At 50.1% G+C, this 12,758-nt stretch overlaps 1 protein-coding gene across 4 annotated transcripts in view; it reads left to right on the top strand.

The window, feature by feature from the left end:
* KCNN3 (potassium calcium-activated channel subfamily N member 3) overlaps positions 1–12,758 on the top strand; it is a 153,410-nt gene that overhangs the window by 32,519 nt on the left and 108,133 nt on the right. For all 4 annotated transcript variants that reach the window (XM_031436189.2, XM_031436188.2, XM_031436191.2 and 1 more), the window contains exon 2: positions 10,870–10,965. In XM_031436189.2, the coding sequence (XP_031292049.1) occupies positions 10,870–10,965 (96 nt within the window). The remainder of the gene's footprint in view (positions 1–10,869; positions 10,966–12,758) is intronic.

Below are 12,758 nucleotides of genomic sequence, written 5' to 3'. Positions count from 1 at the left end.
CAGGCCGGCAACAGTTTGGTGCCAGAGAGCGAGAGAGAGGGATAAAAGTGCCACGTTTGGCCTATTAATAGCCCGTGTTTGGTCTCCACCACTTCTATCAACACCGTCCATCACATCCAAACAATCGGGGAGCCCGTGCCAAACGGCTAGGAGTTAACAGCTCATGGCTGTGCTGAATTTCTGAAAAACAGTACTTCCACTTCTTCTGCCACTCTGAAATGCCAATTGTTTCATGCCAACTGGTTATTTTTCCAGACAATTTCCCTTTATTTATGTTTAAGCTTTTAGATTTTTTTTTTAAGCAAAAAGAAGATGACGAACCTAGAATAGGTGATTATTATTTCTTCTGACTTGCCCTTGAACGAGCCGTGGAAGAAATGTTCATTCCCCGGATCTGAAGGGAGCGCTTGCAGGGGGTGGGCGAGGGATCGGGCAGAGGGGCCCTTGCAGGAGTGTGCAGGCTGACGGGCAGGCTGACAGGCAGGCAGAACGCAGGTGTGGGGAAAGCACGGGCCCGGGCCTCGGAAGACTTAGGGCAAGATTAGCCCTTGCTGTTACTGGTGTGTGACCTTGGGTAGGACAGAGCCCCTCTCTGGGCCCCCATTTCCTTTCCTGTAAAGTGGGGGAGCTGGGCTAGATGGCCTGGGAGGCCCCTTCCAGCTCAGTCTTTGCCTTCCGTGGAGGATTTGCTGTCTCACGTTTATTGGCGAGGATGCGGGTGTGGAAGTGGAAGGAGGGTGATGCTGGCCTCCGGCTGCTGCTCCGGGAAGCCTGGAAACGTGGCAGGGGAAACATGGGATGGGGCTGCTCCTTATCCGGGAAGCTCCAGAACAGCCTTCAGAGATGTCTGTGGAGCCTGCCAGGCGGTTGTTTTTCTCACCATATGTGATTTCTGGGCATCTTAAAATTTTCATTGGGCCCAAACATTGCCAGGCTCAGGGGTTGATTCTGCCCCGTGTGGGGATGGAAATGGGTTTGCCTCTGGGCACCAGTCTGGGAGTGAGCAGAGAACTGAGCTACGGAATTCTCTGATGAGGTTACAAGGTAGAGTTAGGGTATATGATGGTGCTGCGGGCACCGCAGCAGCCTTGGGTGCAGAAAGAGGCAGAGGCTGGAGGGCGAAAAGAAGGAAGAGAACTGGAGGGGTGATAAGGCTGAAAGGTGGATGGTGGGGGGTAGTCTGTAGGCCTGGCTTTGTGTCTTTAAAACCAGCACATGCTTCTCTTTGGCTCTCAGGTGATGAGAATTCTTATTTCAAATTCTATCCATCTAAAGATGAATTTACCCAGTTCATTGCAGTTGGTTGACCACAGCTCCTGCAGAGAATCTGGGAGTCTGGTGTGTGTCCTGGGGCAGGATGAGGAGAGAAGCCCAAAGCCCAGCCTGGGCTGGTTCTGTTCTAGCCAGAAGCCCAGTGTGCACACACAGTCTTCTGCAGAGCAAAGTGATTTCCTACTGTTTTACTGGTTTGGGGGCCAGATAGGTTTTAATAAGAGAATAAAACTACTTCAAAGCAAGCCATCCAGAAAGCAGTTATTTGTCTCAGACATTCTAGAACATTAAAAGGAGGAGGGGGAGGTGCTTCTGCAAGCTGGAGGAAATGTGGGGACCATGGTCTTAGGGTAGCAGTGGGTATTTGCAAGGAGAACCCCTCACGGTGAGCAGCCTTCCTGCAGGGCTCTGCCACACCTGGGGGGCAGAGTTAAGTGGTTCTCTATAAGGCTACCAGGATGGATGTTGGGGCTGGGACAAGAGACCTTCACTATGTGCTTCTTCTGAGGCAAAGGTGGGGATCGGGACCTTCAGGATGAGAGGCATAGTGACAGGTGTGCATTCATCAGAGCTGGAGAAGGAGGTTCCAGCTTCTTGACATGACAAGAGTAATGTAATTGCTGGCTGGCCAAGAGCACTCACATTCCACGAGCAGAGGAGGATGAAGGGTAATCAGGAGCAGGCTGTTTATTGGAGAAGGAAATAAAGTGTCTAGGTGAGATGTTTGGAGGTGACTTCCAGGGTAGGGATCTAGGCTTTTGGAAAATAGATACATTTAAGGTTCTTAGATCTTCATAAACAGGGGAGACAGGGCGGGCAGGGATGCCCACCCCTTGAGCCTAGGCCTCGGGCCCCCAAAACCCAGGTCCTAAGCTTTGCTTCAACATAGGCTGGTGTGTGATAGGGCTGAGCCTACCTCGCTGGGCCTCAGTGTCCTCATAGAGAACAAAGGGTGGGAACTAGCTGACCTCCAAGGGCACCTCCAAGCCTGGTGTTCTGTATTTTTATGGGTTTTTGTCTGGGGGAGGGGTTCACTTATTGAGGACTTTGGCATAGGCGCCTCTGATGCCAAAGTCAGAGTGAGGTTTCACAGAGGCATTTGTTTGTTTACCTTTACTGGGGGCTAAGCCCCTAAGAAAGCTAAAGCCAGATCTGTGAAAAAGTCAGAGCTTTCCAATGTAGAGATAGGCTGCCTTTATAGGAAGTGAGTTCCCTGTCCCTGGAGGTAATCAAGCAGAGACTGGATGACCACATGCCAAGAATCTTAAAGGGGAGAGTCATGAGCCATTTAACTAGATGGCTTTTAAGTTTCGTTTTAACTCCAAGATTCTGGGGCTCTCCTGCTTATGTATATGACTGCCTATTCAGTGGTGTCTCCTCAAGCCTATGATGGTGGCCCCAGCCTTCTGGGCTTCTTTCTTGGGCCTCTAGAGCAGCAGTTTTCATCCCTGGCCTACACATTATTTCTACCTCCCACACTTAGCACAGGGCCTGGCACATGACAAACATGTAATAAAAATTTTGATTGAATTGAATGGCATCTTTGCCAATATTGTAAGTGGGGCAGGATAGTACATTATAAGCAAGCATGCAGTAGAGAATCCATGATACGCCAGTTCCCTTCTGCTCAGACTTTGTAAAGAAAACCATCTCCTTAATTGGAATTGTGTCTGTGGCCTTAGGGATGACCCATCTGACTTGATATTTTGGTAGCATGGTCTCTCAAATGACCTTTTTTTACTTCCTTGGGGCATCGCACAGCGGGAGAGCCAAGGCCTGGGGAGGATGATTTCCTCTTAATTGGTGTCTTGGTCTTCATGCTGGCTTCACTAACCATTACCAGGCCACCCTCTGCTCAGACCCGAATGCCCTTGTATTAATTGCATGATGTCCCTCAGCCATCAGGTTCTATCTCCTTCTGGGAGTGACAAAGTGGAAGGCCACAGAGAAATGCCCCAGGCCGACTTGACTGGAGTTTTATTTTGAGACCATTGGCTTCCTTCACTCCACGAGCGTTTCCTGCCTGCCTCCCCACGCCAGGCTGGTTCCGGGCTGCACTGGCAATGATGAGGCAGACCCGCGGCCCTGACCTCGGGCGGCTCAAGTCTGTCATGCTAGTAGGTGACCGAGGTTTAATGGTGACATGACTGGGGACTCCTCAGAGGGCAGGGGAGATGGGGACTGGTCCCACCCGGGAAGGCTGGGCGGGGAAGGGTGGCGTTCCGAGGACTGATGGCCTTGTGTCATCAGACTCTCTGGACGGAGAGAGCACAGATCTTTGGGTCCGAATCTGACTTCTATTTCTTCCTCACTTGGTAACGATGGGCAAGTGACTGAACCCCCTGGGCCCCCCATGGGGTTGTTCTGAGGGTCTAAAGCAGTTACAGCAGCGCCTGGCCGTGATAAGCGCCCAGTAAATGCCAGCTATTATTTTGATCATGTTCCGTTAGTTGTCATGTATTTGGAAGTTGAGGATGGAAGCGTCCACCTCCTTGTCACATCTCAAAATTCTGCTCCCTTCATTCAAATGTGCAACATTTGACTAATATTTATTGACCTACTCTGTGCTGGACAATGTCTGAGGCTCAAGGATGCAGAAGTGGATAAACAAAGCTGAAAAATCTGGCCTTCTGGGGCTTCCATCTCGGCGGGTGGGAGACAGCCCCTGGGCCCTGGGAAAGACACACTGTCACCCACACAGCGTGCTCATGAGGAGGGAAGGTGCCTGCAGCTTGGTCCCCAGTACCCGGGATGGGAGCTCAACCCTGGTGGGCGCTGAGCAGGGGGAGGGCTCGCACTGTCTTCCAGTATGTACTCCACAGCCGGTGTGGAGCCCCTGCGTCCTCAGCAAACAGCATCTCTGGGGATAAAGTTACTCTCTGAAGCCCTGTGGGGCCTCTGTACTCCTCACCTCATGTTCAGGATGTGGAGTCAGGTTTGGGTCCCACTGAGTCTCTCAGGTCGCCTCCTCTGGTCCTCATCACCTCCTGCTTATTCAAGGAGCCCCTTGCAGGTCTTCTCTCAGCCCGGGCTTCCTGCCCATTCGTCCAGGCCCTGCTCACCTGCCCGTAGTCCACCTGTTGGGATTCAGGCTCAGGGTGGATGGGGTGTGGGAATCCCTGGCATTTTGCAAGTAGCCAGGACAGGGCCTGGGCATAGTTCAATGCTCAGTAAAGATTTATAGCGTGGCTAGGTGAGTGAGTGAAAGTCTGGCCCACTGCAGACTACCCAAGTTGTCTTTCTGAAATGCCTGGGGCAGGATCTTTGTAAATTGTTGTAACCCTTAAGTGCTGATTCTGGAGCTGATTCAGGGGCCCCCGGCTGAGAACCAGCAGAGGTTACCTGCGCTGACATCTGCGCAGCAAGAGAAAGGGAGTTTGGCTATGAGAGAATGTGAACTTTTCTTTGTGTCAAAAAAAGAATGCAGTTTTTCGTATGTGTTGTTTTACTTCATCCTCCAACACCTGGGAGAGTGAGACCTGTTAGAGCTGGCCTGCAGAGAAGGAAACAGAGGCCCAGAGATGTTAAGTGATGGGTCCAATGTCACAAAGCTAGTGAGTAGCAAAGATATGACTTGAATTTTGGCTTTTTGGTTTCAAATCCCATGGTATTCAGAAAGAGACAATGGTCATTTTCCTTGTTAACCATCTTGTTCTGTTTGAGGAGAGGATGGTGTGAGTGTGTTTTGTCGCTGACTGTTGCACACTCACAGTTCCATCATGTATAGAAATGCTTGGGAGAAGAAAGAAAGAAAAAAAAAAAAGAAATGCTGAGAGTGTCCCTGTAGCTCGTGCATGTGTCATGGCCATTGTGTGCCCGGTGCCATCAGCCATTAGGTTTCAGGGACTTCTGGGACTATATGGTCCAAGAGTCTCATTTTATGGAGGGTATTGAGGCCTAGAAGCCTGTCCGAAGCCAAGCATTTACCACCGTGGAGGCTGAGACCTCCTGGGCCCTCTGATGTCACAGCTGGGGACCAGCTTGGATATGAAGCACCCTGGATTCTTGGAACTTCTCCCTTGTCAGGCCTGTTGGAGATCCAGTTGCCCTCTGAGACACCCAGAGTCCACCCTCCCCAACAGCTTTGCCTGTTTCCCCTGTTCTCAAGTTCGACATTGAAGGATGCAGAGGGTCTGAGTGATTCCACTCTGGACCATGAATGACCAAAAGAGGATGCTGGTGGCTGGCTTCTGGTAGGAGCCTAGCAAGGCAGTCCCTCTGAGAATGCCAGGAAGAGCCATGGCTGTACTCACATCATCAACCTGGGATGATGAGCATGTGGGTGAAAGGTGCGGAGAGTGGATGAGAACGAGGGATCATGAGAAAGAGGCAGGATGAGAACAGAGGAGGGAAGAGGCAGGGGCTTGGCGCTGGCGTGAAAGCACCAGGTTGAGGAAAGAAGCTGTGTCTGCGCAGAGAGCAGCAACCATGAGTGCAGTCTTCCTGGCCAGTGGGTGAGGGGCTGGTTTTAATTTGCATAGTGTTAATTAGCAAGAGTGTCTAATTAGGACAACCATTACAGAGTCACAGTGTTAAGCCGATGCTGAATGTCAATCAACTTTGGAGCCTCTCTGTGAAATCGAAGGAAAAGTTGACCTTATTAAACAGAAAAGATTTCTAAATCAATTATTTCCCAAGTCGAATGCACAAAATGTAGATCTTAATTCAGTAAATACAGACTTTTAGATGGTATCACTTCTTCCCCGTTGGGGGTTCCAGCCAGTGTCAGAGATCATGAATGGACCACATATGTGTACACACATGCACACACACACACGCACACACTTTAGGGTGTCACCTTGATTGGGGAGGTGTCTGCACATCTTTACCTAATACTTCACTTCCGTTCAGTGCCCCCTAGGACTCTGCTTGCAAGTATAGTTTTCTGTTATTTTCAATAATGTTCCAAACAATGAAACACATTTTGAACTTCAAAGTCTCTGGGAAGATCTACTGTAATCATTACCGTTCTGGCCTGTCTTTGGAAGCTACCAGGCAGGCCAGGAGGGCAATTTAGACAGCTGGCTCCAGAGCCAGGGACACACTCCATCACATTCCGCACAGCCTCGGGGGAGGAAAGGCTGGAGCAGTTCTGAGAAGCCTCACTGCAGAAATTAGAGGTCAGAAAGGCCTGACCAGCAGGGCAGGTGGGGGTGTCTGTGCATGGGCGGGGCACGGAACCTGGAGGCATACAGATCTGGAGTAAATCCTGACTTCTTTTCTTTTTTTTCTTTTTTTTAAATTGAGTTATACTCAATTTACAATGTTGTGTCAATTTCTGGTGTATGGCACAATTTTTCAGTCATACATGAATACACATATATTCATTTTCATATCCTTTTTCACCATGAGCTACTGCAAGATCTTGAATATACTTCCTGTGCTATACAGTATAAACTTGTTTATCTATTCTATATATACCTGTCAGTGTCTACAAATCTCAAACTCCCCGTCTGTCCCTTTCCACCCACCTCCGCCCTAAATCCTGACTTCTTCAACCCTGACTTTGCCATTTGTTGGCCATGTCTTTGGACAAGTTAGGTACCTTCTTGGAGCTTCAGTTTCCTCCTCTGTAAAAGTGGGTTGATGATGCCCCCCTTGCATGGTAGGCCCCTACAGTAGTGCTTTATACCAGATTATTGTCTTCCATGAGAAGTCATAGACTGGTGAAGGGCTGCCTCATGGCTTGGAGCAGAACAGGGACCACGTGGATGGGGGCATCTTGCAGGAATGTGGTCTACCCTCCTTCCCTGCTAAGACTCCCCTCTGCTCACCCCTGATGGCTATACCCAGCCTCTAGCAGGATGACAAGAACTCACTATTTTGCATGGGAGCCTAGTTCATTTTGAAGGCAGGGGAAAGCATGGTATACAGAAAAATCTGATAATATAGCTTAAATCTGGCTAGTTGTATGACCTTGGAAAAGTCACTTTGTCTCTCTGATCCTCAGTTTCTTTGTCAGTAAAATGGAGACATTATGACCTCATCTGTAGGGTGTGGATGTGAAATAAGTTGTGTAGAAGGCATAGTCTGGAACCTGGTATGTAGTCTGTACTTAATAAATGTTAGGTAAAAATAAAATTGCCATCATTAAGTGGCTTCTGTTAAGCACCTGTTGTACTCAGAGCGTCAGAGGTAATACTGTGGTGTACCCTGACATTTTATAGAATGACACTGTATTTTCAGTCTTTTTTTACATTAAAAAAGTAAGAAATTTGAAAATTATTGGGAATGTACCATATATAAAGTTTTGGAGTCTGGGTTTTTCACTTGATATTATAGCATGAACCTTTCCTCATGTCTTCGAATATTCTCTGCAGAAATGGTTGTAAGTGGCTACATAGTGTTCCATCACTGGCTATTCTCAAATTTACTTTAATATTTTGGGGGCATTTAGGCATAGGTGGCTTTAAAAGACAATTTTCATCTGTTGGGATATAATTCTTAATTATTCCTATTTATTAAGAATTATTACTCTATTGTTGAAAAGTTCTGAGTTGCAGGGGAGAAGGATTGACCAGTTGACCACAGGACTCCCTCCCAGCCCTATGAGTCCTTTTTAGCCCTTGGATGGGAGTAAGTGGGGGCCAAGCAGGTGTGTGTATGTACATACATACATACGTGTCGTGTATGGCAGCTAATTAGCTAGCCCTGAGTCACTGCCATCACCCAAGGAACCATATCAATTTCAAGCTTCATTGGAGTTCAGACAGCAAAGTAAAGATGATAACTCAGTATTTTAACAAACAGGAAACATTTCAAGTCCAGCCAGACTTCTTTGACATTTTTTCTAGCTATTCAAAATGGCTGATGGCTTATTTTTCATTGACATGTAATAGAGAATGCAAGGGAATCTGTAGCGTGGCAAGCATTCCTGCTGATCCGATGCACACTTGTCTCCCCATGGGGCTGGAACTGGCCGACAAGGTTTCACTGGCCAAAACCAGGAAGCAGGTGGGAGTCGCCTCTTATGTAAAGGCTTTGAGTTTTAGAACAAAAGGAAGAGGCTCAAAGGAGAGGAGACAGCATCTGGCCCCAGTCCTTTCACCAATTCCTCTAAAAATGATGGAAGTAGACTTGGATTCTGATTTCAGTTAATTTCTGCCAAAAGAAACAAATTAGAGGTTGAAATGTGCAGCTGATCCCAAACTCTTCCCTGGGGAGGCATGATGCTCCCCAGATGCCTTCAGGCCCTTTTGAGAAGAAAGTTATGGTCATTTCTGGCTCAAAAACATCGAGAGCTATCCCCAGTGGCTTTCTGTAGGGAGGTAGTCTTCTCCTAAAATGCTGAGCATCCTTGAATTCACCGCCTGCTCTCTTCAGCCCCACTAGATCTTGTGATTTGGGTGGTGTTTCAGGCATCAAGTAGTGCTTTCAAAGATCGGAACCTTCCTGAGGGCTGGAACTGTGTTCTATTTCACTTTGGGCCCACCGCTGGAGCAGCACTGCACCAGTCCCCCACAAAAACACCTCCGCACATGTGAACGGAGTAAATGATTGCAGGCTGCTCTTCCTTAAACTGTAGATGTGCAAGAGGATAAACGAAAAGTGCATTATGTTTAGACCATCAGCTGGGCAGAACAGAACGGAGACCTTTCGCACAGTTGGGTGATCCTACACCATGCAGAAAGTTGGAGTTTGTGTATACGCCAGGTTGGAAGCTTCTGGTAGGCAGGAGCCCTCTATCAATATCCTACAGGGTCCAGCCCACTGTTGGACCTCTAGCAGGTGCTCAAGAAATGAGAATGGTCATGTGACATTATCATGAAAGAATGAATGAGCTACTTCATTTGTTCTCCCTTGGGTCCCTAGCACTAGCTTGTGCCTGGCACAAAGTGGGCCCTCAAACTATGTCAAGTAAATAAAAGGTAGATTGGTGGACACCGGGGAGAGCTGCTTTCTTTCCATCTCAGCCTGTGGAGGGTGTCGAGAGCATGGATTTGGGCATCTGAAAGTCCAAGCCCTCCATTGACTCTAGTGGTCGCCATATGGACAACACCCCTGGACACTGAAGATCTCAGCCACCTCTCACTCTGTCTCTGAAAGCTTGCCTCCTTAGACAGTGATGTCTCCCTCTCTAGCTCTGCTGTGGGTTTCACTTGGCAATAACCATATCCTACCTTTGAATCATATCCTTCCATTGTTAAGCTGTGACATTTGGGTCTGTGTAAATGGACACTTCTCACATTTTCACTGTTTCCCACTGGAGAGTGGCCCCGAGGGCTTATGGGCAGTGCTGTGGGTGGGGAGTCAGAGGCCTTGGCTTTGAACTCTGGCACAAGCCACTCACCCCTCTGAACCTCTGCCTGTAATGTCTGTAAAGTTGGGATAGAGGCCAAGGGTTGTTGCGAGGATGGGTGAGAAGAAGCTGTGAAGCGACCTTGTAAACTGTAAGGTGTTTTACAGACATCAGGCATTTCCTGATTCTGGAGCACGGGGGCTGTTTCTCATGTGGCGTGCATCTCAGGATACGAGGGGCTGCAGCTACACAGTGCTTGGAAGTACGGCCCGGCTCTTTCTGCTGCCTTTGCTCAGGGCTGTGTGCCTGCCTGCCTTTGGGGCTGGAAGCCATCTCTACTCCCTGGCTTCCAGATGCCCAAGAGGGCACCCGCTCTGTAGAGGAAGTGAGGTAAATGATAGTAGCCAGCCCTCACAGGGCCTGGCGCTGGTCTAGGCACATGACAGAGACAAATTCCTGTATCTTTCACAGTAGCCCTGTGAGGTAGGTACCAGTGTTACCCTCGTCTGCTGCCCGAGGCACCTGAGTGAGCGCAGAGAGATGGAGTAAGCAGCCTAAGGTTACAGGAGTGGAGCGTGTCAGGGTCTGCATCCAGTAGGCTGGCCCCAGAGCTCTTGCTGCTAACCATGTGGGTCCCCTGAGCTGCCCTGGGGCTGGAGGACTGCACTGAAGGCCAAATGGCCCACCCTGCCTCCCCCAGCCTCAGGGCCCTTCTCCTGCCCAGGACCCCCACTCCGCTCCTGTGCTCGGGGACCCCTTCTCTCTCCAGTAGCTCCTCTGCTGCCCTTGCTTCCCTCCCTGCCTTTGGCTGAAAACAGGAGATGAGCACGCTGCCAGGGCGTTCTCATTCATTCCTGAAAGAACGCTGCATTGTCGGGGATGGACGGGACCTTGAGAACCCTCAGGTTCAGGTTTGCTAAGAGAAAAGAGAGGCCCAGCTGGCACGGTATTGATGCCCAAACCATACAATAGTGGCACAAAAAACAATTGTGTTCGTATGACTTACAAGCATGGAGGCAAAAATTCTAAACAACACATCAGCAAACTGAATCTAGCCATGTATAACAAACATCGTCCATCACGCCCAAACAGGGCTCATCCCAGGAATGCAAATATGATTTAACTCTAGGAAACAGAGGCTCTGAGGGCTGCTGCCAGCCCAGGGCCCAGCCCAAGGTGCTTTTGTGGCTCAGGCTACCTTTGTGCTGTATCCTGCTCTCAGGAGGCGCTAGTGACAGTTTTTCCTTTGCCTTCACTGTTCCCCCGCCCATCCCCCCCAAAATCTTTGCAAGCCTCAGGGTAAAATGAGATATTGCATCCGGGATTTCCCTAATCGTCTCTTTCCATTTCTCCTGCAGGATTCCATGTTTTCGTTGGCCCTGAAATGCCTTATCAGTCTGTCCACCATCATCCTTTTGGGTTTGATCATCGCCTATCACACCCGCGAAGTCCAGGTAGGTGCCCTCGCCCTCCCCTCTTGCTGCAGCGGCCATTCCTTTGCTCTGGGCTAAGCCCGTCTCCACCCCACACCCATCCCTTCAGTAGCTACTCGGATGATGTCACGAGATGGTATCTGAGATAGTGGCTCTTCTCTTCCAGTTTGGACCCTGTGGGAGAGGGAATTGTGAAGCTGCCTTGTGACTTTAGAACAACTGTGACATTACCTGCATCCGGGGATCCCAGAGGCAAACACGGCTCCAGGATTTGGGGGGCAGTCCTGCTCAGAATCTTCATTTAGCCCCCTTGTACTGTGAGAGTCCCTTAGGACTTAATGTGCCTTTTCTATCTCTTGCTGGATCCTTTCTGAACTTGAGCCACTGAATTCCCCAAGTGAGGCAGACCTGCCTCCTGTCCCTCTGTGCACACAAGCATGGGTGTGCGCGCACACACACACACACACCCAGCACCAAATACCACTGGGTGTCTGTATTTCTTACTGGTGTAGACTTTACCCCTGCTGGACTCTGCCAGGCTGGGAGGAGTCATTTTCTAGATAGAATAGAATCCGCTGTGGTCAAGGAGGCCTATTTCTTGCTGCCTAAGAGTGACTTGGCTTCCAGAGAAATATTGGCTGGACCTCTGGGGTGCACTCCAGTTTGGCTGATGTAGGGAGGCTGGTTCAACCTGGCCTGGGAAGGGCAGGCAAGAGTGAGCAGATCTGTACCATCTTCTCCTGTCAGTGGGTACCACCCCCCCACCCCCACCCCCCCAGTCACTTGGCATCTTCAGGCTGACCTGCTCTGCTGGGGACCTGCATAGTTCTAAAGGATCCAGATGTTTTTCCTCACATGCATGTGCATCGGATATAATCCCAGTCCTTTGGCAGGAGGAGCACAGATAGATGCACATCTGGGCAGCAGGCGAGAGGTGGACAAAGACCAGAACCCGGAACCTTAAGAGCTGGGGCTGTCTCGGCCGTGACCTCGTTTGCACAGTGTGTCTTTGGCCAGTTCTGTGACCTTTCTCGGCTGGAACCTGTGAACTTTTCTTCGTCTGGAACATGGAGAGGGGGGTTGTTTATTGTACTGTTGATGGGGGTTGTGAGGATGAATGAGGAGTGTATGAGAGAGAGCTCTGTTGACTGTAAAATGCCATCCCTTTTGTCACTTGGCATTTCCGGGTGGAGTGGCTGCAACAGGCAGGTATGGGCACGCGCCTCCTGCTCCCGGAGAGGGTCTGCTTTCCCACCTGGTGTCAGGGGCTGCTGCAGCGGCCTGGGGGTGGAAGCCTTGGCTCCAGGCTCCTTGGAAGGGCTCCACTCTGTTGATAACCAGAGGACGCTAACCTAGAAGGTGGGGACTCTTGAGTCTCTGTGGGGACAGAGGTTGTGCTCTGAAGGCTGAGAGTCCCAGACGCCACCCAACACCTCCCTTCATGGGGTCTGAGCTGGACAAAGCAGGTGGGCTTTAACCCAGACCACTGTCCCGTCAACCCAAAGAAGGAGCCAGGAGTATAAGGGAGGAGACTGGACCGGAAGTCACAGTCTGGGCTCCCAGCCAGGTTCATCCCAACCCAAACTGGCTGTGGGACCCAGGTATTTTCTCAACTCCTCTGAGCCACCACACCCTCATCTAGAAGGGGTCTGTACCACTGTGTATCACCTTGCCCTGTGCAGAAGAGGCCACATGGGCCAAAGGAAAAAAGGCAGAGTCCTAAAGCTCAGCCATGATCCAGGCCTGAAGGAGGGGGAGAAAGGAGCTGCTCCCACCCTCAGCCCCACGCGATGCTCCGCTCAGCCTGACCGCCG

Source organism: Camelus dromedarius, chromosome 23 (assembly GCF_036321535.1).
Source record: "Camelus dromedarius isolate mCamDro1 chromosome 23, mCamDro1.pat, whole genome shotgun sequence".
NCBI lineage: Eukaryota > Metazoa > Chordata > Mammalia > Artiodactyla > Camelidae > Camelus > Camelus dromedarius.
This window is presented reverse-complemented; position numbering and strand designations above follow the sequence as displayed.